The sequence below is a fragment of the Apteryx mantelli genome, chromosome 7 (genome assembly GCF_036417845.1).
Source record: "Apteryx mantelli isolate bAptMan1 chromosome 7, bAptMan1.hap1, whole genome shotgun sequence".
NCBI classification, from domain to species: Eukaryota; Metazoa; Chordata; class Aves; order Apterygiformes; family Apterygidae; genus Apteryx; species Apteryx mantelli.
In genome coordinates, this window is record NC_089984.1 from 44707003 (window position 1) to 44734463 (window position 27461).

Sequence of the window (27461 nt, forward strand, 5' to 3'; positions counted from 1 at the left end):
TTTGGCAGAACAAAGAGAAGGTGTTGTTGAAAGCTGGTGCTCACGTCTGCCTTTGGCAGGCTAACAGACAGCGTGTGACAGCTCTGCGTGCTGGCGCGTCTCGCTGGTGACGGCTGCAGTCGGAGGGGCGAGAGCACTTCCCTTCGTTGTGATCTAGATTTATCGCTTAGCAAAGGAGAGAGCCAGATCACCGCCACCACAGCAGTTCGACTGGATAAATTACCAGTTGTAAAAGGGAAGGATTGTATACTGTCCTTTGGCAACGATTTTAATCATTTCCTTTTCCTGCCACATGGATTTCTTTTAGAGGCAAAGAGCTGGAACAATAAGGAGACCAAGCTCTTTAAATGACCTTGACCACAGCCAAGAAGAAAGAGAAGTTGAATCCCTGAGACTACAAGTCATTGAACAGCAAAATGTCATTGATGAACTCTTCAAGGTAAGATGGAGAGTTCCTTTCGTACTTTTCTTACCTCATACCTTTCTTATGAGAGGTTGACTAAGGTCATAGCAAAAGAAAAGGAAACCTAAGCAAGGGTGTACTTGAGGTTGTGTAAACAAACTGGCATAGTTTGCATTAGTAAAAATATGGTATTCCTTTCTATACTTAGTAGTAATTGATCTGAATCTAAATTATCCATGATATGCTATTTGGAAAAAAATCCTTTCAATCTACATCATACTTGCATGGTAGAACCATTGTATTGCTTATAATAGATACACTAACGACTAGATCCTATTCCCATTAAAGTAAATGTCAAAGCTCTTTGAGTTGGAGACAACATCAGGCCTAAAGGTAAAAGCTGTGTAAAAAGGAAACGTTTTGTAGTGCTGTGGGGTTTTTTTACTTCTTTGATTTTGCTTTTTAAGAAGCTCAGACTTTAAAGAAAAAAAAGTGTTTATTTTCCTTCTTCTCATTATTAGTAACGTGAGGCCTGGATATTGTTAGAAATCTCACAAACATCCAAAGTCTCTTTCAAGGACATCAGCTGGATTCAGGGTTTTTGAGCCATGAAGCATGACTTCAACACAGAGCTACCTCCTATGGTTAGATATGGAGCTGTGCTGGTCCGTGGACTGCTAGCTAACGTCAGCAGACCCTCACACCCACCTGCACGTGTAGATACGTCCATGCCACAGCAGTGCTGCAAAACCCTTGGGGTGTTACTGGCAGCTCCCATACCTCCCTCCCTCCTCTCCAAAACATGCCTCGTCTTTCGCACTGTTCTCAGCTCTAGGAAGATTTCAGTGGGAACAGGAAAACTGCCCATCCCTGGCCTGTGTTATGTCCATGGTGATGCACATCTAAGGTGCTGCACAGATTACAGCCAGGTCAGCTTTTCCCATTCTGGGGATATGAAGACATTTCCACCAAGAACTACACTGAGGACTTTTTACAAGGATGGGAAGTATATAGTCCATAAAACTAAAGTTTCCTTGGTTTAATCTTGATATGGAAAGATCACAGGCTCCGTAAGAAAGGGAATTACTGTGCTAAAGAGGTGGCACTGCCCTGCATTTCCATATGTACTCTTGCCCCACTGGGCTTCTGTCCATTGTGCCTGAAGTTTCAAGGAACGGTTTAGTTTCTTAAGACCACAAACCCCATGCTTTAGTTAGACAAGCCTTCAGCTCCAGCCACTGAGTTCTTCCTAAGTGGAGTGGAAATCAGGTGACCCTTCTTCACTAGGTCACTTCTTCTGTTCAGGCATCTTTTATCATGTGCAAAGAGGCACTGCAAGCAGTATATATAGAACTCTAGAGTACAAAGCAGTTATTTATTTGCTACTGTATATAATAAATAGTTATAAATAACAAGCTGCTGGCTAAGGATTAATATGCTCAAAAAAACCCAATAAGCCTTTGGTGGTCAGACAGTCCTCAGTCAGGAGGGGAAAGGTTGGTCTCCGTTACTGCTTGGAGCTGAGTTGCTGTCCCACAGTTCCTTTGCGTTTTTTCTTAGCATTCTATGCCTTTCCATGTCAGTATTTTTCCTCTTGAATCCTTGAGCTGCTGCCTGTTACCATCTAAACAATTACACTTCACTTTTCTCGTCTTGCATGGCTTCAGCTCAGGTACTTAACAAGAGCTTAACAGGCTCTTTCTTAGTAGAGCTGGACTTAGGTCTCACAGCTGTGCTGCACTGGAGTAGAATCACAAGCAGCTGACCTCCTAGGCGTTGGGTCATTAAAACCTGTTTATTGAAACACCTATTAAAGCTTTTAAATGTCGCACTGCAGGATGCTAACCACATGCTGTGGAGGGTTCTTGTCTGCTCTTTGCGGGCATGTTCTCAGACTTTGGAAAGAGTAAATGGAATGACTCGTGGGTATTTTTGATTACAAGTTTAAAAAAAAAAAAAGAAGAATGAAATCCATATACTGAAATCTTAATGTTTTTCAAGATTTCTTCAAGAAAATACTTTTTTATAAATATTTACACTTACTGACATTATTTTATTACTTTTTTATTAGACCCTGGAAACTGCTGGCTATGTGAAGAGTGTCATAGTAAGTAAAGTATGAAGTTAACTTCATATGCCTCTTTGTATACTTTAAATTGCTGTTCATGAAAATCATGTAGGATATAATAATATTTATTATTACTTTCTTCTATATTCAGAGAGCATGTTAACTCGGTATTTTTATCAGTGTGGATTTTATGAAAGGCCCTATCAGCAGAAGTTATTCATCAGAGAAGAAGCTTGTAATAGGGGAGAGGAAAGTCCTGGCAGGGAGAGGAGGGCTTCTTTCCATCACTAGGATGTCTGCGGAGGCCGCAGTCGGCATGGCCAGACGATCGATAGCAAGGAGCCAATGGTCTCCGAGGAACACTGCTGCTCTTGAGGAACATTTCTGCTGAATTGGAATTGCTTTTTTTTTTGAGAGAGAGTGGAGAGAGTATGATTAAGACTAGCCTTCCCTCACTCATACTTCTGAATCAGTGCCCTTGCCTATCTCATGAAGAGTCATCCCTTTGCTATTATAGGTAAGACTTTCCAGAGGTTAAGCCACATTCTAATGTGTATTGATAAAATGTGTATTGTTTTTTTGCTTTACTGCTAAGTGTGCAGCAAAGCTTATGCTTTCAAGAAAAAAAAATTTTTTTTTTTGATTCTGTCCCTCACAATAACTCTAGTTTTGGATTCTGACATCACTGGGCTGATGTGAGTGACACCCTATCAATGCATCCCACAATGCCTAGCTCATCCTTTAGCAAATGAATGAGCCAGGAGATTATAGGAATTTTTCTTTCAGAACTTCACTGTCTCTTCAATTCTGGCATTTGCCTGTACTGTCAATCCAGAATAAATCCAGCTGGATTTTTTTCAGTATTGTAAAAAAATAAATATCACTCTGTGAAGAGTGTCCTAATTTCCACCGAATAGAAACATTTGCTGGCTACAATAAATGTTTGACCCCTTTTTCAGAGGCACTGAGAATCTGCAGATCCTTTGAGAAGTCAGCTAGGAGTGTGGGGTTTTTTTAAAGTGCTGAGTTCAGAGAGCTGCAGATTTTCGTACAGTTTGGGACAAATTGTGTGTGCATGTTGCAGATGACAGTAATAGAAGCTGCACAGACAGTCAAGGCAGGAATTCAACCTTCGCTTCTGAATCCCAACAGAGCAGTCCATCTATCGGAGAAGAACTACAGCATAGATTTAAATGAGTACGCTTGTTCCCAGAGCAGCTGTAAAATGAGGCTTACGTTGTCAGTATGTTGCATTAATTACAGTCAGCTTTGTTTTGTCATTTTGATTTTCATGTATATACCCGAGCAATTGCCACTATTGCAGACTTAGAAGCTGTTTGAGTACAATTAGCATTTGGGCGATGGAACCAGATAATTGTCTCATTAGGAGGGAGTGGCCAGCACTGACATTACTAATTTTTTGATTACCTAATGACTACAATTACTAACACAGTTAATTTAAATAATAGATCCCTGAAAACAGCTAATGTATCTGATTCTTTCAGGAACGTGATAAGCTGTTAAGATATAGGAAACAAAGGAGAAAAATGACAAGAATTCCTAAGGTAAAGAAAAATGCTCTTATTGCAACATGCTGATGAACACAGTGTCTTCCCTAGGTGGGTGGGTGAGTTTCTCACAACCAAGCGAGAGTGAAATATTAGCCTCACTGGCTTCAAGTGTATAGAAACAGGAATCCTTGAGCACTGTAAATTGGCACCCACAGTAGAATATGCAAAATTAGAAATTACTTTGAAACTTTGGGCCATTAATCTTAAATTTGGATGAAGTTGTTCAAGCACATTCATAGACAGAGTTTCCTGATACTTTAAAAAAGAAACCGGTAGGGCTTCATTTAGTGATGTGGTACAGGCGAGTCACTGCCTCTCAAGCATTTCCCCCAGATTTGAGGCTTTGCATCAAGATTATCCATTAATGATATTTAATCCCCTTGCAATAGACAGGGAGCTGTTTACATTAGACGTTAGTAGCATTTGAATGTTCTGCGTTTACTCCAAACGCTTTCGGCGTCCCATGGGATTTCAATAGCACGATTCTTTAAGGCAAGATGGGTTTTATGAATTAACACATCACTAAACTATCTTTTAATGGCACTGCTTGAAAAATATATAGGTTGTAAATTATGGACTTTAGTGACATGTAGAAATTGTTGGTTACAGTCAGCAGCTACAGAATAGTTAGAGCTCAGGGAAAAAGAAAATGTTAGTTACTGAATAATTGACAGAATGATAATATAAACATTAACATAGCAATGACATCGTAAGGTCCTGGATGATGTCCTTGAACTGTGAGTAAGCTGGGCTCTGCATATGAAGAACTAAAGCAGTGGTGGAATTACTGAATCCTTAAGTAATGAGTTATGGTTGATGTGAAATCAAATCCTTAATTCCTATTGTGTAGCAAACAAGCACCAGAGAAATTCTGAATGGCCAGTTATGTGTTAGTGTATAGCAATAGAAATTAGACTGTTGAAGGAGAGTTATTTTTTACTCCTTTGAAAATTATCCACTGCCATTTAAAACAGAAAGCCAAAATCTAGAGATGTTCTGTAAATCACCATTTAAAAAATCTGTTTAAAAAAATGTGTTCATAATGTCTTCTTTGACTTTCAAGCATTTAAAAATAAATATTTCTTTACTACCATTAGCATTCTTTTAAACAGAAAGTAGCTTTGAGGGGGAAAAATGATTTTTTAAATAGTAACAATATCGCTGTAATAAGTAACTTCAACAAATTTTCAAATAGAATACTTCAAAATCTAACTTTTCCTGTGCAAATTGTGATAATGACAGAAAGGACATTATGGTAATGGGAATTCTTCATTAAAATGACTTTCCTTTATTCTATTGCCATCTCCCTCTAAGACAAATTACACAGAAGAAGAAAAAAAAAAAAAAGGCAGAAAATGGGTGATCTGCCTTAGCTAAAGAAATATGAAGGAAAATACATAAAACAAAAAGGACAAGGGCTTTGACGTGGTTTGACACCACACTACCCAGTAACAAATACAATAATCCAGCCATTTAAGTAGTTTTGACAGAACACTATCATTGGTGTGAAAAAACTTTACAGAATATATGTAAAGAACTAAATCTGTTTTTCCAAAAGAAGCACAGTGGAAAACTACGAATAATTTGGTCTGAGATGAATTCGGTTTCACCTGAAGGTGTATATATTCAAAACCTAGAAGGGCACAGAGTTTAGAAATGTTTCCCAAATCACTTTTATTTCCCCCTAAAATTTTCAGGCTGATTCAGTTGACTATACTGTAAGATACTTTGCATGGTCAAGCTGCATTTACACATTGTCATTTGATCCCAAGCCGGTTGTGGAGACATTTTTTGGCTACGATGAAGAAGCTTCCTTGGAGTCTGATGGTTCGTCCATCTCGTATCAGACTGACCGAACAGATCAGACCCCTTGCACGCCTGAGGATGACTTGGAAGAGGTATTCATCAAACATATGTGACAGTATTTAACTACTTCTTTGTGTGTTTAAACGCTACTCTGAATTGTTAATAATATTCCTGGTCTGTTATGCCATTCATCCGGCACCTCTGACTGGAAAATTAAAAATTGGCATTAAATTTAATACTGTGAATGGTGGTTAAGGTTCTATGGATCAAGTCTTCAGTAATTTCTTAACTTTTGGCAAAGCCAGAAATATTTTGCCTTAAGAATACTACATGTAGGATATGTTTATAGGTCAGAAGTCAAAGACTGAGGAGGCGGATGACCATGAGAAGTACTAAACATACTGAGTTTTATTGCAGGTTGGGGTGTGTGTGTGTGTATATTTTGGGTTCAGGTTCTTCCATTTGTCATCTTGGCCTAAGTACAGACTGCAGACTTAGGTGACGGTATCTGTATTTCATGAATGAGAAGTAAGCAAACAAAGCAGCAGTCTCTAGCGGAAAGTCGGTCTTCTCACTAGCAGATGAAGATCATGATTCTTCTAGAGGATCTGAATACAGAGAATAGAGAGGCAGCTGGTAATGCAAAAAAAGCGAATACTTCCTGTGTTTTGCAGGGCTTTCCTAAATATACATTCCTGAATGTATGCCAGATCGGTGTACCAGTGCTTCTTTCTGGGTTTAACAAAAAACTTGTGTTTAAAAAAAAAAAAAAGGCTTCCTAATAATGATTTGCAATCTTTTTAGGGTATGATGGCTGTGATTTCTGATCTGCCATTTCATTTATTTCATGGATTATAATTAGATTTGTTAAAAGGCAATCTAAAGACTTCCTATTTTTATCATGAAAGATACCTGACTTGTTACCATGTGTGCTGCACTACAGGCAATCTGAATGCTTTTTTATGTGTATGAATTTATTTATTTTTCATTCATGTATTGAAATCTTTTTTTTCCCTGTTCGGATAGCATGAAGTTCATGTGTGCAGCCAGCAGTATTATTTCATTTTATGTTGAATGAAATATTCCAGTGAACATCACATGAAAGCATTTGATTTTGGATACTGTGAGGAGAGTAAAGAAGATGAAGGGCCCTTTTCATGTTGTTGTCACCATTCCTACAAGTATTAAGTCTAGATTAGTGTTTGGATAATTTAGCAAGACAATCAGACTTGGCCTTTTTCACAGATTGGAAACTTTTGTTGTCTCAGGAAATTTGTATTTTCCCCTTATATGTGATGACTGTGCAGTAGTAGAGGGTGATTCAAGAGTTAGTATGTTACATGGATGGCAAGTTTTGCATCCTTCCAAAGGAAAAAAGCTTTCCCTTTTTTATTTTTCATTTCACTGAGGTAAGTGCATGGCAAGAAAGAAATGATGTGAGAGCACTTGAAAAAGATCTGTACTGCGCCTCTGAAATTGCATTTTAAAAATAATGTTGATTTTTGCACTTTTTAAAGAAAACGGACACCATTAACTCTTGTGACTTCTTTACTTTCATTGCAGGAAAAGGAACAGCTGGTACAATTAATACTTGTTTTTAACGATTTCAGGGTATGGCCAAGGAAGAAACGGAGCTGAGATTTCGGCAGCTGACGATGGAATACCAGGCTTTGCAACGAGCGTACGCCCTATTGCAAGAACAGGTCGGAGGAACATTGGATGCAGAACGAGAAGTTAAGGTCTAAATGGCTTATATTACATGAAAATAAAGGATTGTAGTTGTATACGGTTTTCTAATTTTACTTGCTCAGGTTGTTTTCAGATTTAAAATGTCAGATTCTTTAAAACTACAGAAACTTGACCGGCATAAGTCAGTCATAGTTTCAGGTCCTCTGAAGTAGAAGGAGTTATGAGTGCTTATTCCTACTGATGAGGGGGTAAACTGTATTTTAACGTTTTTCGTGAAAAAAACATGTTAGGCTGATAAAGCACCTTTTATCATAAAGGGGTTCTAAGTGCTCTGTGATCTAGATAAACTGATACAAAAGATAGACACAAGTTTACGTCGCACACAGTTTGGGAAAGGAGGTGAAGACTATTTTCCAATCACAACGGAAGATAAAATGCAGATGAACCGCAAGAGTTTGCACTATTACAATCCGGACAGCAGCTAACAACAAATTCAGAGTCTTTCTTTCCTGTCATTCTCTCCTGCCTTCCCCTGTCTTTCCTATTCCCCCTCAGTAGTTTCTCACTGGAGAGCCTGGAGAAGCCTGTTGATGCACTCAGTGATGTTGTCCCTCCAGCCCGTTGCCTGCTGCGAGTGCAGTGCAGGTGCATTTGGCCACTGTAGCTGCCAGAGTGTGTTTTATCATCTCTAAAGTTAGCCAAATGTCCAGTCTCCTGCAAGGAAGTGCTGGTTTGCTGAAGAAACTTTTATGGAAAATCCTTAAATTAAACTCTCTCTCTATATATATATAAATATCTAGTATGGATAGCCTTAAATACATAATGCCTGATATTTAAATCCTTCTGGATTCTGTGAGATTACGATTCCTCATAAAATGTCTAGAAGGCTTATAGTTTAGAGATTCATTTTCTTAATCAGATTGCAAAGCATCTTATCTGCTTCAAACAGTCCATGTAACTTCAGCCATCTAGTGTGGCATTTTATTATCTAGTATAAAACATTGCATTTATTGTAAATATGTTGTACATTATGGGGAGTCAGGAGGTCTTAGTGTAGCGTATAACTGCTTGGGACAAAGAATGCAATGCTGAATACAGTAAATTAAGGGACAAATTCTGTTTTGAGCAAACAACTTGAAGTCTAAGAAGAGAAGAGAATCTAGAGGGTCTTCATTTGGCTTTACAACTATTTTGTGGATGTGTTGACCAGGAATGCTAAATATAGAAGTAGGTAAAGGTGGCAATGTGAGGAGATATTCACATCATCTAGTCTGGCCCACCCTGTTCAGTCTGACGGATTCCCTTGTTTTTCTTTATAGTCAATAGGGAGAAATAAATCTGCTTGGAGACCCAAATAGAAAGGAATTCTGACAGCTTCTCGCACGGAGCGGGTCAGAAAGCGCCTCCCCTTGGTGTCCGAGCTGCCCCAGCTGCACACACCCTAGGGAATGGTGTCATATCCACAAGTGCCCCTCGAGCTCTGACTTTCCCAACCAAAGGCAGTTCCCTGGCTCCAATTAAATATAAAACAAACAGCCATATTCCTCCAAGAGAATTCATCATTAAAATAATATTTTGCCTTTCCCAGCTTAGTTATATAACTTGTTCTTTTTTTTTTCCCACTGATAAATTCAAAGCTGCTAATTTCACCACCATCTCCACTGGTACCTCTGGTTGGTTTGGCAGCATCCCTTGTCTCCTAGTTACCTCCCTGTTCGGTAATATATCATCCCACTCCTTCTGAATGCTGAAGTTGTTTTAAAATTAACTTTCCCAGAAGGCTGGTCTATGCTCCCAAGTGTTAGGAATTGCACATGTAAAGAGCATCGTCATAAAACAGGAAATGCCCAACAAAAATGACTCAATTTCTCTTTTTCTATAGTAAAACAAAAAGAGATAACAATACAGGTAATGCAAACAAATAAGATTATTTTCACCATAAAAAGCAAGATAAATAGCAAATAAAGGTTTGGCACTACTTAGCTAAATGCTTGGTGGGTACAAAAACTGGAAGAAAAACTTCTTAGGACTATGTTTGGGGAAAATAATAAGAATAAAATGTTTCTTCCTGAGATTTTTTTTATTACTCAGCTATATTTATAGGCCGAGTAAGCTCCTTCTGTGCTCTTCAGAGTCACTGTGCTCAAAAGGTACTTTCTTAAAGCTGAGGCTAAAGACATGAAGAGTTTTCATTGTATCTTAGCTGAGACTGTTCTGCTGTTGTAAGGGAAGCAGAAGACCTGGAGAAATATCATAGTGTACTGCGTTTGTGTAGACAGCTCTCCTTAAATTCCAGACTGAAGAGGTCTGGTTTTGCTGACTCAGGGCTCTCTATTCCTCCTACAGGATATGGTTTCATCATTAAAGTTTAGAGTTACCGGCTGTAGTCCCTGCTATATTTTTAACTGTTAGTGGAGACATCACTGTATCGTGAATACAGTCCTTGGAATGAAAGTGAAGGAGGAACTGAATTTAGACTTTTTTTTTCCCCCCAATTGTTTGTTACAGTCTTCAAATTTTTCTCTTGTCCAGAAATCTTTTGCTCAGAAAGTTTATAGATTAATCTAATCTAATTAGAGTACCAGTATGAAGAAAGAAAGTATTCCATAAAACCATATTTAATGTATAAAATGCTTAATAATAATTACATTTATAGTCCAGAAAACAAGGATAGGAAAGTGCTGGATATTTAAGCAAGCATCAAGCTACATGTATGGTTGAAAATTATGTGCAATACAGTAAGACAAAAAAGAAGATACTAAATGTTTAGGGAACAATGCAGTTTGTCAGTTTGTATCATTACATATGTTGGTTCTGTTCTGAGCAATTTAATACATAAAAATATGAATTAAATAAGTGTGCCCATAATCCTGTCAGTCTTTTTCACTTTGTTTTCATGGAGAAATGGATCTTTCTATTACATCAGCTTTTTTTAAACATGTTGTTCTAAAACAAGAAAGGCTACTAAATGAAGACTGTCGTATTCGGCTGTAAGAAACAATTCATCTTTTGCTATCCCAGTATCTGCTTAATAGGATGCTGTTCATTTTAATCTTAACTTAAATCTTAAAATTACCCCATCTTACACACTTCTTTTTATGACTGACTGATACTGTGCTTAGCTGCAAATTAACTCTGCCAAAGATCTTTAAAAAACATTTGTTATAAGTGTCTGGTATACATAAAATATCTGCATTTCTGTATTAGCTTTTGGATTTTAGAGAAAGTTTGATGTATTTTTTCTCATCTCCTACAGACACGTGAGCAGCTCCAAGCAGAAATACATAGATCCCAGGCTCAGATAGAAGACCTAGAAAAGGCACTTGCCGAGCAGGGTCAGGTAACGTATGCTGACAACCTACCGTTCCTTTCTCCAGTCTTGTTCTGGAAACAGCCATAATGTGTGGATTCGTTTCTAAAAAAATGTACCTGCTCTTGTATAATATTGAAGATCACAGTGGCACTTAAGTGTTTATGTATGGGTAGAATAATTTTGATGCTAGTTTTTGATAGCTGTTTCATTACTAATTGCAAAACACATACACTAAAGCAGCAATTACAACTGCTTGTCAACGTGAACTACCCTTGCAGAATCACAAAACCACAGAACATCTGAGGTTGGCAGGGACCTCTGGAGATCAGCTAGACCCTGCTCAACCAGGGTCAGTGGGAGCAGGTTGCTCAGGGCCACATCTAGTCGGGATTTGAATATCTCCAGCCTGTCGAGGTCCCTCTGCACAGCAGCATCCCCATCTGGTGTATCATCCCCTCCTCCCAGTTTTGTATCATCTGCAAACTTCCTGCAGGTCATTAATGAAGATGTTGAACAGTATTGGCCCCAGTATCAACCCCTAGGAGGCCTAGTGACTGGCCTCCAGCTGGATTTCATGCCACTGATCGCAACCCTCTGAGCCTGGCAGTGCAGCCGGTTTTCAGTTCACCTCGCTGACCACTTTGCTAGCCCATACTTCATCAGTTTGTACATGAGGATGTTATAGCAGACAGTGTCAAAAGCCTTGCTAACGTCAGGCTAGACAACATCCACTGCTCTCCCCTTGTCCACCCAGGCAGTCATCTCATTATAGAAGACCATCTGGTTGGGGAAGCATGATTTCCCTTTCATAAATGCATGCTGACTACTCCTGATTACCTGCCTGTCCTTCCCATGTCTGGAAATAGAATCCAGGATTAGTTGCTCCCTCACCTTACCAAGGACTGAGGTGGTGCTGTCTGGTCTGTAGTTGCCCAGATCCTCCTTCTTGCCCTTCTTGAAGATAGGGATGACATTTGCTTTCTTCCGGTCCTCAGGAACCTCTCCTGATCACCATGACCTGTCAAAGATAATCGAGAGTGGCCTCGCAATGACGTCGGCCAACTCTCTCAGCACTCGTGGGTGCATCCTGTCAGGTCCTACTCCTCTTTATCACTGTGCTTCTGATTTAGGAGATGTTAAAGTAATCTGCTGAGTAATGTTTCAATAGATGTGTTAGTTGATTCAGAAGAAAGCACTTGGTGCATGTGGTCTAGTTGACGTCAAGGAGAGTTAGGCATCCAAGTGCTTTTGAAAACCCCACTCTTCACACCTGCATACTTTAGTATCTTAAATATCAGTCTACAGAGCCCTCGAGTCCTCATCAGTGTTTATGTGCTAACTCCGACTGAAATCAATAACAATTAAAGCTCTATGTATCTTTTCTGATATGAAACTTAATGCCTCACTTGCTTCAGTATAATGAGGATAATAATTAACAATAAATGCATTAAAGATTCTGAGATGCTCAGATATTGTAGTAAAGGAAGGCATAAGTTAGTTGATAAAGGAGTGCCTGAATTAGGTAAGTGTATAGCTATGAACTCAAAATAAATACATCGACAGGACACTGAATTTCTCTGCACAGCCAGAGAGGAATTGAATTTGCATGCCTGTTCCTTATCACTGCTTGAAGTCTCAAAGCAAAGAGTCCAACCAATAGCCCTGTCCATTAGTCTCAGTCTGAAAACTGAAGCTCTTACTCAGGCTACACGTTCTGCTTGAGTGAAAAGTGACTGAGATCTTTAGTACTGGAGCCCAAGAGGAGAAAATGCCATGATGGACGTGTGCTGCACAGTAATCAATGAGGTTGTGAGCACACATTTATTTTTAGAACTATGCATTTTTGTTTTAAAATATATTTATAGATAAGTGAACAGATAACTGAGCACATAGGCTCAACTTGCTCTCCTGCACTTAACTGATCCAGGGCCTCTGCATCAATTAGTCAATTAATGCATCTGCATCTCTCTCCTAATTGTCACTAGCTTAAATTGCCCCCTGCTGTCTTATTGTGCACCTCTAGGGAGCCAAATCAGCGAGTAACTGATCGGCTCCACTGTCAGTGCGCAGAAGTGTTTGGGTTTATGCTGAGAAAGTGTGATGGAAAAGAGAGACTGTGCTTGGCAGGAGGTTGGGCTGTTTTAGAGTCTCTCAGACTTTTAGATACCTAGGAGAAAACTGCAAAGGTAAAATAAAATAAAGGAAGAATATTTATCATCTAGTACAATGTTTGTGGTAGCATTAGTAAAAATGAGCTTTCCGTGCTTGTAGCTCTCCTTGTGCTCCACAAGTTTTTGCTTTGTTCTTGCTTTTGAAAGAGAAAAGCAGGTGTTAAATAGAAACAAACACTTTAAGAGCAGAAGGAAATACATAGTATAGGCTGGGTATTTTTCAGCAAAAAGTTGATTCTCACAATGTGAAAGCCTTTGCTCTGAATGCTTTAAATCCAGAATAAAATCTTGCATTGGGGATAGCTGAAGTGTTCAGTTCAGCTATTTACACAGTTCATTGTACAGTACATTCATGCAATAAGCTATCACATCATCTTAGTCTTTCTTCAAAAAGAGTCATTTGAGATATAATTGTATAATGTATGAAATAACACTCTAGGAAATTTAGATTACATTATTAAGTGATTAACATAAAGCACATCATGTTCAGCCAAACTGTTGAACTCTGCTGTTTTCATGCCATTAAGCATTATTAAAGGATTTTGGTTTTGCTTTGATTTGTTAAGGTATACAGTTGGGCAATTTTAACTTAGTCAGTGCAAGAGGTCCGGTTTTGCGTGACTAGCTTATTTCAAGGTAGACTCAGTAGCCTGTCTCCTAGGTCCAACCTTGAGACCCAATTCTGCAAAGCCGGTCACAGTGCCGGGCGCTGGCAGATTTATGTGCTCGCGTAACTTGCAGCGGTGGCGTTAGCTGCCTGCCGCAGTCGGCATTGGATTCCCGGCTCGCCGCCTGCCGTTTGGATTCCTTTTGACAGCAGGTCAAAATATTTGCCAGTCGCATATGTTCCTGTGTGACTGGTGTTATAAAATCCGATGTTGTAATGTTGCCAAAACAGAAGTAGTGTTATGCTGTTGTGAGTTTTCCTTCGCTGCTTGCAGAGCCGGGAGGGCTCTGGATTCTTGTAGCGGAGCCTTGGGCTCTCCTGGATCCAGGGGATTCTCAGCCCAGATCTGTAGTGGTGCCGCCCATAAACACCCTGGCAGTGAGACGGCGGCACAGTCAGCCTTGAAGCGAACTCCCAAAGGTGCTAAAGAAATAGCTACCGTAGGCTTTGAGTAGCCTTGAGAATGAAATACTGCAGACTGCAAACATTCATTCTCCAAGGTGAAAATTCTAGAAATGTTGTCAGGCTGTTTCTAGCGTGCGTCTTACTGTTCCAGCCAAAAAAAATGAAACAGAAAATGTTTTTTTAAGAACTTATTTTAAAATAGTGCTAAATCATTTGATCGTTAACTTTCCAACTTAACCTCTTGTCATTGTTAACCTTACTGATAAAGTTCCAACTCTTTTGTGGGTTTTTTATATCCAACAAAATAAGTAATTTGTTTAAAAATAAGGTTTATTTTGTCTAATCTTGGGAAATATGTTGTTTTCAGTGTAATTGAAATTCAGCAGTAACTGGATTCAGTAACTGAATAACTAGACACATCCCTTTTAATGCAAACCTTTTTTTATCTGAAAGATTTTTAATCACTGGAGTGCTTATATTCCACCTGCATACTACAAACTTCATTAAGATAAGATTGCAGAGTCAGGCTGTCATATGATAGGAAATAATGGAACTACAGTTTCTTATGCAATATTATTCTGTATGTCTTCTCTGTGCGCATGATTTAATGAAACATTTGCTATGTGCTTGTATTATATATTGCCAGCTTCAACTATAATATTGATCGTTTGTTTTTCAAGGACATGAAGTGGATTGAGGAGAAGCAAGCATTGTATAGAAGAAATCAAGAACTTGTAGAAAAGGTGTTCAATGTTTCTATTTGTATTATTCAAATAATATTTGTAGTTTAAGGAATGCACGAGGTGTGGTATTTTAAATGTTAACCTATTTCGCACAGCTCTGTTGGAAACAATTCACATGTAATAACTAGATCTTTATAAACTCACCAGAAAAAGCTGTTTTCTAGAGTTCCCTGTGGCCCCCGAGCTCTCCACGTCCCCACGTAGTGTCACCGCAATGAGGGTGGGCAGTGCCACAGCAGCAGCCTTAAATAATGCCTTTTTCGGGAAGTCATCTTAAAATAACATGAAAAGCTGGCTGGAGAATGACATCCCAGCTGATCAGTCCTGTTACAAACCAGTCCTGTCTGACATGCCGAGAGCAGAATACTGTTATTTTGGGAAGGACCAAAGCCGAACACAGAGTTGCAGAATCCAGAATCACTTTAAGTGCCTGGAAGGTGCAGAGGGTCTTGCATTGCAGCTGAATCGCAGCGTGCCCTGAGCCCAGGCTTGTGGTTTCTGGCATAGGCATTTCCCAGCCATGGCGACTGCATGGCAGAGCTCAAGTGGAATTGTGAAAAAGGTGTTAACACGTATTACTTTATTTTGCAGATAAAACAAATGGAAGCAGAGGAAGCTCGTTTAAAACACGATGTCCAGGATGTCAAAGATCAAAACGAGCTCCTGGAGTTCAGGATATTAGAGCTTGAAGTGAGCAAATGTTAAAAATTACTGTGCTTTTTACCTGCTCTGTGCTCTGCTATCTAATGCTGGAAGGCAACAAGGATTTTGGAATTCCTTGAAGTTTATTTGAAAGATCAGTGTTTCACTGAACTTGACCAAAGTGTTTTGTACAAAGTGTTAGCAAAATAAAAAAAGCAGGGATCCGTACTGGTGTTCCTGATAGGCTGTTCTAGCTGTTTTACTACATAAGCAATTTTCAGGTCCAGAAGATCGCTTCGTGATACAGATGCACTTTTTACTATATTCCATCTGTTCTAAAAATGTGAAGAGAGAAAGTCAGAATGAAACATATCAAAAAATAACCATCAACGTTTTATTTTCATTGCCAGAATCATCCTGCTGTATCCTACCTCTTACTAAACCTGCAGAGAAGGAACCATATGGCCTAGACTTCTGTATTTACTCCGCTGAGCCTTCTGTTTTCTATTCTATTAATTGTATAAACAGAATCTGAAAACCCTTGGAAACTCAGTTTTCCAAATTTTTCAGAGAGAAGGTAACAAAAGAGCCACTTGTATAAGGAATATAAACGCTACACAGATTTTACTAGGTATAAATACCTTGTGTCTGCTCAAATGTAGTAGGTAGTCAAAGTAATAGTTAGACGGTCATGGTTGGTGCCCGGTGAAGAAGCAGTGCGGGAAAGTCTTTGCACTGTTGATGCATTTGTCTGTCTGCTTTGCGGTGCTGAGCCCCAGCGCAGCAGCATCCATGCGGCCAGGGAGACGGCCCAGTGTGCATAGCCACACGGTGCAGAGTGAAGGGTCCCTGTCCTCTCTGTAGGAAATCAGGCCAATTTATGACACTTCCAATGTATTTGCGTAGAATAGACATTTTTCAGATAATGCTTGTCAGGTTCTTCATGAAGCTGAAATTTGTAAATCACAGTGGTGAGTAATCAAACATAATTATTTTGATTTCAGGAGAGAGAAAGAAGATCGCCTGCTATCAACTTTCATCACATTCCCTTTAGGGAGGGGAAAAGCCCTCTCCAAGTTTACTGTGAGGCAGAAGGTGTTACAGTAAGGGATTCTCGTTTCTTATTTTCCTTTGCCTAAAGAAAGTTAAACTCTCTATTCAAACTCCTGGTTTTCTCTCTTCTTAGGATATACAAGTAGCAGAGCTGATGAAAAAATTGGACATTTTAGGGGATAACGCCGTAAGTGTATGTTCCTTTAATAAATTGTGCATGCTTTGGTAAATATTTGTCCTTATGTTAATGTAGCAAAGCATTATTGGTTTTCTATTGCACAACTTGTCTTCACTGTGAGCAAAGTACTGGGCTACAAGCTAAGTGTTTTGCAGCTTTTTAAAATTTTTGTTAACAGTCATCTTAGATGTGCCACAGAGTATCTTAATGTTATAAAATTGCTTTTAAATTGTCAATAATTTGGAAAATTTTTTGCATCTTTGGTTTTTCTTTCTTGTTTTTTTTCTGGCCACTGTTCATGTAGGTCTGCTTATTTGCTCACTCTGCATTTGCTTTTCTTCTGTGTTTTAATAGCTGTGCATTTTAATTTTGTCTAACACCGTAAATCTTAGGTATTAATGAGGATATTAAACAGAAAGATTTGCAACAAGAAAAGAAAAGAAAAGAAAAAACACATAATAAGAAATATAAAATTGTTTCCCCTCTATCATTTTGAAAGTACATAAATGCATACATAATGTATGTAAAATCATGTATTTATATATTCTCTCTCTTGAACTCCCGTTTGGGTTATTCGTTCCTGTATTCTCATCTAAAAGCTGAGTCACAGGATGTCTGTGGTTGTGGGGGGAGTAGAAGAGAGACGATTTCCCCCGCGAGCTTGGGGACCGTGAGCAGCCCACCCAGGGCACTAGTTTGGTGACGAGCAGAGAGGTGTCACCAGGGCCTTCGGAGCGACACATTAAAAGTACTTCTGCCTTCACACCTCTAGTTAGACCCTTTGGCTCATCTTGTCGCCACAAGCCACGCGCCCAGATATCTGCACGCTCTACTCCACAAAATCAAGCCAAGAGTTTGCAGAGGATTTGAAACATATTGCAATGATTAATGTTATTCCCCATTGCAGCTATTAATAATATTCACATTGGCATAAATATAAATAATTCTAAAATCCTTTGCATGCGAAGAATAAAAAAGCGACACACACACACGTTTAAGCACCAACAAGCTAAGCACTGACCATACTAACGCGTAGAAGGATGACTCTGTTAATACCTGTAGTGGTGTTATCTTCCATAGAATTATTCAGGTCAGGTTAGTCCTGCGCCAAGTGTTTTGGAAGAGGGTCCTAAACAGGCAACTCGGACATAAGGGGGAATAGAAAGTGTTCTCTTTCTTCAGGTTTCCTATTCTCTTAGCTTAGTTGCTTTTATTAATACCAAAAAATCTCTAGCCATCTCTAGTCTCCTTCTATGTCTTTCCCGTTTCTTCCTGTTTTCTTTTTTTTTTTTTTCCTTTTTACATACAAAAAGTGACTTCCACATGTGGAACAATTGGAAGTTCCCAGCTACAGTCCTTGGAGTTCTCATTTGCATTTTTCTTGCTGTAAGATGTTTAACCACCTCATAGACTCAACCTGTAAAGGCAGATTCTGCCCCTTGCTTGTACGTTGTCATGTCTGTGTGTTACCAGCTCAGTGGAGCCTGGGAAAACGAACCTGTGTCCCACGGGTGTGCAAGTGAGACGATCTGTTTCCTTGCATTTTATTGCTTACATTTCTATGCAGCTCCCTTAGGAGCTTCTAGATGCTTCCAGTTGAACTTTCTTGAGCTGAAGAATTGTTTGGAGTAAGGCAACCCCCTGGAAAAGTAATACTATAGGTAAAGCAGAAACAAAGGACAGCATAGTGAAATATAATCTACTACAGGCTATGTGATCACTACATAAAGACGCAGGGAAAAGAGTACTAAAAACACTGAGGCTCTCCATTTCTCAACAGACAGAGGAAATCAGTTGAGGTAATAACTCATAAAACAGGAAAGAACACCATTAATTTGCTGTGTGAGTGGTTTATTTTTAATATAATGTTACTTGTTTTCAGGAAAAAAATATGTTTATGCAAGAGACAATTATTTACATTTGTCTTTGGGGTCCTCAGAAGATGTCTCCTGTCATCCTGCCTGGTATCTCTCTCACTGTTCCCAGCCTTGTACATAAAACTGAAGTCCACCATAGTCACACTTTTTATCAATTTCCTAACGTCCATTCTTGGAAAGATAACTGATGGAGATGGGCCCATCCTCCTAAATCTGACATTATTGGCCTAGAATCAGCTATCTGGATCTGAACAAATACCTGTCCCAAACTAGAAGCATTCACTTCCTTTATTGAGTTCAAACATACCCCAAAATAGTGTAATTCTTGCAGAAAAGAGGATGGGACATCCACAAAAAAAATTGTATTATAATGCACATCCAAATACCTCTGTCCAAAGGGCTGAAATCTCATAAAAATTCAGTTTTTGTAATATTTCTTGAACGTCAGCATCAAGCTTTAAGACCTTGGCTAACTAAAGTATAATCTTCACTTCTCACAAGTCCAGAGTGAGACCTTGGTCTGGGATGAGATGCCTTGCAATTTGTAGATGTTTCATGGCCAAACAATCTGAGAACTGCCTGAGAAGTAACCTGTAGTTTGTAGTAGAGACCCATAGTGTCAGCACCCTCGATAAAACCAACTTGGCAGCAGCAGCAGCGAAAGTGGGCTCTTCAGAGACCATTTCACAAAGAAATGGTGTAGATAAAATACACCAGGTGGGTCACGTGGGCATTTCCAGTCATTTCAAAGCAACTGATAACCAGCTTTTAATCCATGGTTCTCAAATGTAGTTTTAATAATTGAAGACTGTCAACGATAACCAACCAATACATGATTTCAGTATTTTAATTAAAAAAAACATGAATTGAAAAACTCACATCTTAATGAATTTTCCAAAATCATGACTTTTGGCAGTGCAAGATAAGGATTGTATATTAACCTGTTGCACCCAGAATGAAACACAGAAAACTTGTGGTTGCATCTCTTTTCTGAGCAGCACACCTTGTTAAGCTTGATCTTGTCTTGCGCAGCTGTGGGTTTATTCCCCATTGGGGAAGAAAAGATCCAGTGTCAACACTTTTTTTTTTGGTAGACATCAAAGTTTTAAAAGAATTAATTACGTGTATGATCACAGTTCAGCATTAACAGTTACAATTGTTCTTGCAACAACATTGCATCAGAATACTAATTTTATTTGCCTTGGTTAATTGTTTCTCAAACATATTTAATTTCATATTTATTTAATACAGCAGTGGCCCAAGTAGTGGATTGATAATGAGACACTGGGATTTGTTGTAATTATGTTGTAATTCTGCTTTTGGTGCAGAATCTGACCAACGAAGAGCAAGTAATTGTCATACAAGCAAGGACAGTTCTCACGTTGGCTGAAAAGGTAATAACGATTGCATCATTTGTAAGTTAACTTATGTCATAAAAGCATGTGGCCTCCCCAGAGTAGTTCACTTGAAAACACTGGTAATATAAATAATAGTTTCTTCACAGAATGCCATGATTCTTTGTGTGGAATTATACTTACACTAGTTTCTGTCAAAATAAAGGTCTCATTCAGACTGTATGGACAGACATTGTTTATTTTTAAATGTTGCTTATTTAGCAAAATGTTAAAAGTTTACAACAGGTAGGCTTTGAAATAATGTTTTTTTCCATCACCAATTTGTATAGAATAAAATATGTAATATATCTGATCTTTTCTTTTATTTATTGAATTAAAATGAATAGTTGAGATATGTGATGGCGTCTCCTAAAGTGCTAGTGAAAGCTGAGTATACAGATATGCTGCCCCCTGCCATTTGGACTTAGGCAGCTGATGTCTCACCAGGTACGCCTTCATCTGGCACTGTCTGTTTTTATCTGCAGTGGCTACAGCAGATAGAACTGACCGAATCCGCACTGCAACAGAAGATGATAGATCTTGAGAATGAAAAGGTATTGAACAATGATGGGAAGGCAAAGGAATGGCAGACAACAAAAAGAACAGTCATTTTATTGCCACAGTCATTGCACTAATTTCATCTTCTTTGTGTCCGTAGGAGCTATTTAGTAAGCAGAAGGGTTACCTGGATGATGAACTTGACTTCAGGAAACAGTCCTTGGATCAAGCTCACAAGGTAAGAAAAATCAGTCTTGACTGTTTTATGCCATCTTGATTAAATTACCCACTTAATATGTTTGATCTGTTGTCAGGAGAAAGACTCTCTGCTCTTGACAGTGTTGCTTATGAAGCAACAGGTCAAAATAGAGATTTTATCTTAGATCTTAGATTACAACCCCTCCAACTAAAAATAGGTGAAGATATTAACATGACTGTAAATTAGGAATGAAACTGCTTTTAGGTCAGGTTCAACTAGCACGTTAGCTAATCCTGACCCATTGCAACCAACTCTTTAGTCATCAGCTGACTTAATTCCTTGAATTCATAGAAAAAAAGTTTTACATACACGGATGAAAGAAATAAACACATAAATTTTCATATATGTTTATCTCATTCTTTCAGTTTCATTTATATTTTGATCACAGTTACACTTTCTGAGAAGCAGTGGGTTTTTATACCTCTTTTTTGGATACCTATCATCGGCTTGGACGCATAACCATTTGGGGGAGTTTTTACACAGTACTCTTTCTGGTCCTGTACTGCTTATTTTTAAGACTCTGATTTTGCCAGGTGCTCAGCTTTACTTGGAACTGATGCACATGCACAGTAGACTCCTTGGAAAATATATAAGCCCCACCGTACCTGTAGGTACAGTCCTAACACAACGTAAAGGCGCAGAGCCTGTATACCAACTCATCCTAGTTATCCAGCTGCACACGGCACACACAGGACTTGCACCTCAGACCCGCTTCCTGGAGTTTCACTGCTGAGACAGAGTATCACATTTAGACCTGGAGCAGGCTGGTTGTGCTCGGTGAGCAATCCCGGTGGGGGCGTTTTGGCCAGACAGAATGGTAGAGGTAGTGAGGCATGCAGCTTTCTATTAGACATTTGGTAGGTGCTGCAATTTATTTCAACCAAAATATCTTGTAGTACCTTGAGTGCATAGTAAACTCTTCCTGTTAAAAGAAAAATGGAGATAGGTGTAGAGCTAGTGCTCCTACTGCAGCCCTGAATTGGTCTAAGAATCTAGCTTGGTGCGGCCAAAGACTGAGCCTCTAGGATTCATCTGCAAAAATACGTCCTTCCAGCAGTGGTCCAGGCATCGGTCACCTGTGTTTTGCAAGCATACTGAAATAGATTCATAAATCTGAATACGCTGAAAATGGGAACAGTGGTATAGTGGGTAAATCGTATGGTGGTGCTTGAAACTCCTTTTTATGTAATGGACTTTGCAGCCCAGCTCAGTCATGACGCCATGGGTATCGATTTGTTTTAAAGGGACTTCCAAGGCATTGCTGTGGCTTACAGCCAGTTGCTTTTTCACTTCACACTTCCATGTACAGGCAGTTCCAGGATGTCATATTTACTAAAGGATCCAGGAGCAAATAGTTGCACCTTATTTTGCTGCTCACCGAGAAGGAAGACCAAGAGTGTAATGAATTGTGTGATAGTACATTTAGAATTAGCTGAAGATTATTTGCATTTTCCTGTATTCCTTAAACACATCATGCAAATTTCCTCAGGCAAAGCAATGGACTTTACTCACACATGCAGACATGTAGCCTAAATACAGAAAGAAGGCTTTGTTCCTTCCAGAAATTCTAATGGCAAAAGCACTTTTGATTTTTATAATAAAAGTCTCACTTCCAAGTTTCTCTTTGTATTCCTCAAGATGAAGACCCACTAATTTCCCCCCTCTTATTACAACCAACAAGATTACCAACTGTAACTGGTAAGCTTTTTGTAAAATTTTCACTCTGTTTTGTTGCTGACCGAGGATTTTGCTATCAAAAATATTTGGCTAGCACAGTGACTATTAATGCAATTGCTTTAATGATAGTGAATCTCCCTACTCCTTTTTTCTTAAAAAGTCAGTATAATTAGAGAGGTATAATGATCATATAATCAAGGCTAGGAGCCCAACAGTAACATGTTTGAAATAATGGTATTTTGTTAAGCAGTTAAGTTTGGCAAGAACTCTGGCATTATTTGAAAAGTGAAAGCAGAATCTTCTTTTAATATCTGACTTGGAGGGGCAAAGCTTTCACCGTAGTTTCAGCTCTCAGCGCAGCAGAGACAGCATGGTTATTGTCCTTCAAGCATCATCAGTATCTGTAAGTCCTGACGTGTTGTGCTATCCTTTATTATTCTTACAAATTCAGCACTTTTTTCCCTGAGTCTGCTAAACCAGTTAGTAAGAAAACAACAACCTCAGATGGAGAAAACTGTTGATCCCAATTTTGAATTGAGCCAAATTATCATAAAAGTCATCTGTGGCCTTTTCAAAGAGTCTATCTCGAGGTTCAGACATAATATTGCAGTCATGTTCTTCTGTAGTCACTGAGAGCTCTACAAGACACGTTACCATCTTTGGAAAGGATGTGCAAAGGTGGCATCACTTATTGTTTTGCCCCTTGCTCTCTATCAAACTTGCTGAAAAAATTCTAGCTTGTTTTTGGCCTACATGAAGGGAATATCATTTATCTTGGTCTTTGAAATAGAAGATACTGTCTGACAAGGTGGCATGCCGCTGGAGGGTACTCGGTTCGGTGATCCTGTGGAATCTTTTTCAGTCCTGTTTCCTGAGTCCTTGTATTTCCATACTGGTCTCAATAAATCTGGAGGATATATCCATGAGTGTGTGTGAGAGAACTTTTCTAACGTAGCAAAGTAAAAGATAAGGATGGACAATGGGTGCAACCTGAGAACGCAGGACCACTGCCTAGCTACCAGAGGGTTTTTTCCTGAAAATGAGGCCTCTTGAATCTTAGAAGTCTCCCAGAGGAAATGCTGGGAACTCCTTCATAAAAGTCTTTTTAAACTAGCTGGTGCAAGACACTGGTAAATGTACAACAAGGAATCGTTCTTTTCTGACAGGAGCATGAACTGGCGCTGTATTTCTGTTTCTGGTGACAGAATAGATGGCAAAGGTGAACTGAGAGAATGATCAACAAACATAAAAGATAACTGCAACTCAGTTCAGAAACGAGTCTTTTACAAGCCTTTTTTTCTCTCTGTCTTTTCTCCCCATGGCCATCTCACCATCTCCAGAAAAGAAGTTGACACCTATATAGTTTTTGGCTAGCAGACTGTGGGATTAGCTGGCCGTTCCAGTTGCCAGTAGTGTTCAGAGCCCTGACAGCAAAAAAGTGGCTTGAAGCATTTTCCCTGTGGATTGTTTTTCCCTACTGCCCTGTGCAGGAGGAGGTTCAGCACACAACCCCCTATCACTTTCTCTAGAGTCCCACTGTTTGGGTTCAGACCTTCAGTTCCTCACAAAATCCTCGACTGACCAGAGAAAAGGTTAAGCTGACAGCCTTATATTGTTTTTGATTAGCAAATTCTGGAATTAGAAGCCATGCTCTATGATGCCCTGCAGCAAGAAGCTGGAGCCAAAATTTCCGAACTTCTTTCAGAAGAGGAGAAAGACAAACTGAAGAGCGCTGTAGAGCAGTGGAAACGTCAGGTTATGAGTGAACTCCGGGAACGGGATGCCCAGATACTGCGCGAAAGAATGGAGCTCATTCAGCACGCACAGCAGGTACCCCCCATGCAAAGGCAGGCAGACATTAATGTCATGACTGTCTTTCACATGGAAACGTAATGAACTTGTGAGCTCCAGCCCTTTCATCATGGAGAGGTCTACCAGAACTCTCTGATTTGGGGGCCAGATTTTGGGTTGCCTTGAGTAATCCCTCAGAATAGGGCATTTTGATTTTCATGGATTTGTCACACAGAGTGTGTGACTAGTCCACTCATGGAGGACTCGTCTACAGCTTAAAACACAAATTTGTCTAGAAGCACAGTATATACAATTTATATCTCTGAAAATAACCTATCTTCTGTTGCATCTCTGATACATCTCTGTTTGCTTAGCTAATAAATATCTTTATTTTAAATCTGACAGAGAATTAAAGAGCTAGAAGAAAGAATTGAAGGACAAAAAAGACAAATAAAAGAATTAGAGGAAAAGGTAAGGTAATACAGATGAAGCAGTTGTTGTATATGACCATATATTCATTTCATCCTTGCTAAGAAAACAATCTTATAAAATGTGATTTTGGAAATACTTTTTTTTTTCCTATAATTTTTGTTCATGCTAACATTGTATATGGCAACATTATTGTAAATTCCAGTTGCATAGACTGAAGTAGTTTTCTTCAGCTACACAGCTGAAATGTCCAAAGCTCTCACCTGAACCATGTGCAATGTCGATTCTCCCATTTGTGCCTAACTAGGGAGCATTAGGACCGTTGCTTCCTCCCACTGAAATTTCAACACTCTTTGGCTGAAAACAGCTAGCACAAAGACAAGCAAAAAATACACACAGAAAGTGGCCTTTCCAGCTCTTTCATTCCCAGTTTATGTTTATTGGTGCAATGAGCTAATGTCAGAGTGCTCGAGGGAACCATTTCACATTTGCATTAGTTCATCTGGGAAAGAGTGGTTGAAAGTTTAAAGCCAGTCTTTCCTTTTACTATCCTTCACTAAAGCCCTGAACACAGAACTTTATGTGCAGTTTACGGGACTAAACAAGGACTTGGGGGCGTCCATCCCCCTCGGGAAGCAGGTAGCAGAGAGCCACCGCAGTGGCAGGGTGATGTGGTTGCCCACACTTTGTGGGGAAGGATTCCCAGTCATCTTTCCTCCCTCCTGTCTCCAGCAGTTGTTGGTGCAGATTCACTAACCTCCTTCATCTCCCAGCAGTGGAGTAAGAAGCTGCTTGCTCCTCACTTCCCCTGCAGTCACGTCCGTGCTGGGTGTCGCGGGAGAGACCGGGGCGTTCGATGCCGTAGATGGCTTGACTCAGGGCAGGCAATGGCTGTTGTGTTTTACCCTCAGTAGCGAACAGCATAAAGCCATCTATTTCTAGGAAAATTGCCATGGGAGAACTTGTTCAAATAGGGATTGATCTGAACTTTCTCCCAAAACTAAACTCAAGCATAAACAATGCTTTTTTTGAAGTATCGAAAGAATTCAGTTAATTTTTTTCCTCTCAGATTTTCCTGAGCTACTTGGACGCAGTTGAGCTGGGTTTGACGGTGCAGGAGATGTGGTCCTCATCACGGGGACAGACTCTGGGTGTCTGACCGAATAATTGGACAGAGTCTAGGACCCTGTGGGAGTTATTGTCACTATACGTTTCTTCTCAGCTGAAAGTTTTGTTGTACTCTGTCTGTAACCATGGCCTATATCTCACTAAACACACTGTAAAATCTTACTCTCTTTCTTTTCTTCCATTTTTTCCTCTCCTCCCTTCCCTTTTCAGTTTTTATTTTTGTTTTTATTTTTCTCTTTAGCTTTCATTCTTTGGTCATAGTTCATCAGGCTACATGCAGAAGGTAAGCGCTTTGATTCTCTCTGGTGTCTGCTCCACTTCGTGCAGAGCATCAGGGTCTTCCTGTTGCTACTCCCACGGTATCTGTAGTGTCTCTTGGACATCACAGATTATCCGAAAATTGAAATCTCAAAGGCCTTTGAAAGACCTTTGGTTTGGACACCAGCAGGCTAAAAATCTTCCAAATAGAACGTTCTTCATTTGAGGGAAAGGACAAGGAAAGAAAAAAATACTACTGGCTTACAAACAAGTAAACTTCTGGAAAACCAGGGTAAACATTCAGTCTCTTTGTATCCCTCTGGTGACAGACTACATCGAGGAAGGCAGCTGTACCATCCCTTACCCCATTAGACATCCATGGTCTGTTTTCAGTGTACAGCCTAAGGATGCGTGACACAAACTTCCAGCTAGGTTGAACTACTTCCGTAATCTTCTCATGTTTTCCAGCCAAACAACAAGAATGCTCTTTTTTCTGGGTGGGGGGACACACGTCATTTATAAATATGTGTTGCTTGTGCCCTCGATATTGTGTGCAACCCCTTTTTTTTTGTTTATTCTGGTAGCAGGTTGGGTAAATAGGAGATAAAAAGCCAGCATGTTTGTGCTTCCAGAGATGGCATTTTAGGGCATCATTACCATTTTATGGAAGGCAATGAAAGGAATAATTCCAGTTGTACATGAATATCAAAAGAATATAACACAAATCCTCTTATATTAATTGTACAATTCAAACATATATTAATATAAATAAATATAACACGGAAATTTAATGTTATTTATAACTGTGTATACTTTTCTTTGATCCATGTTTTTATATATTTTCTTGTTTCAGCCTATTGAGGAAGCTAGAAATGCTTATACTGTTATTAACAGGAAGACAGCATTGGTTACCAAGAGAGAAAAAGAGACATTACGATTTCAAAAGACCCCAATCTATCTCATATTTTGCCACTAAAGATGGAAGAGCTAATCTTTATGACCCTTTTAGACTGAAGATGAATTAGGATATCTGGAAATGTCTGCATGTGTGGAGTCTGCACCACAGAAATCTCTGACTGTGCATTTTCAACTAAACTGACAAAGAAGAAAGCCAAAAAAACCCTTCCCTCTATTTTATTAACAGTTACAGGCTTCTTCCAGGGAAGTCCTTTCTCTGCTGCTTGAAATAACGTTCAGCTTTACATAAAAAGCAGTATACTAATTCAGATAAACTGAATATGTTTTGGTTCCCTGCTGAGCAGGTAGTGAATTGCTTCTCTGTGGAAGTGAACATGTCCTGTTTTATATGTAACTCACTTATATTTGTTATTCATAGTTATTTAAAAACCTGTCTCAAAGATTTTAAAAAGAGTTCCAGAGTAGTAACTCACGAAAACGTAAATGTGAATGAAAACAAAGTGTTTCGTTCCAAGATATTTTG

At 39.2% G+C, this 27461-nt stretch overlaps 1 protein-coding gene across 1 annotated transcript in view; it reads left to right on the forward strand.

The window, feature by feature from the left end:
* Positions 1 to 26996, forward strand: part of JAKMIP3 (Janus kinase and microtubule interacting protein 3) — a 68773-nt gene extending 41777 nt beyond the window's left edge. The window contains exons 7-24 of the mRNA XM_013948396.2: positions 308 to 439; positions 2475 to 2510; positions 3977 to 4036; positions 5155 to 5157; positions 5815 to 5940; positions 7459 to 7587; positions 10794 to 10877; positions 14774 to 14836; positions 15428 to 15526; positions 16483 to 16581; positions 16665 to 16724; positions 19915 to 19980; positions 20466 to 20534; positions 20639 to 20716; positions 24041 to 24244; positions 24611 to 24676; positions 26004 to 26045; positions 26874 to 26996. Of these exons, the coding sequence (XP_013803850.1) occupies positions 308 to 439; positions 2475 to 2510; positions 3977 to 4036; positions 5155 to 5157; positions 5815 to 5940; positions 7459 to 7587; positions 10794 to 10877; positions 14774 to 14836; positions 15428 to 15526; positions 16483 to 16581; positions 16665 to 16724; positions 19915 to 19980; positions 20466 to 20534; positions 20639 to 20716; positions 24041 to 24244; positions 24611 to 24676; positions 26004 to 26045; positions 26874 to 26996 (1539 nt within the window). The remainder of the gene's footprint in view (positions 1 to 307; positions 440 to 2474; positions 2511 to 3976; positions 4037 to 5154; positions 5158 to 5814; positions 5941 to 7458; positions 7588 to 10793; positions 10878 to 14773; positions 14837 to 15427; positions 15527 to 16482; positions 16582 to 16664; positions 16725 to 19914; positions 19981 to 20465; positions 20535 to 20638; positions 20717 to 24040; positions 24245 to 24610; positions 24677 to 26003; positions 26046 to 26873) is intronic.
* Positions 26997 to 27461: the final 465 nt, after the last annotated feature.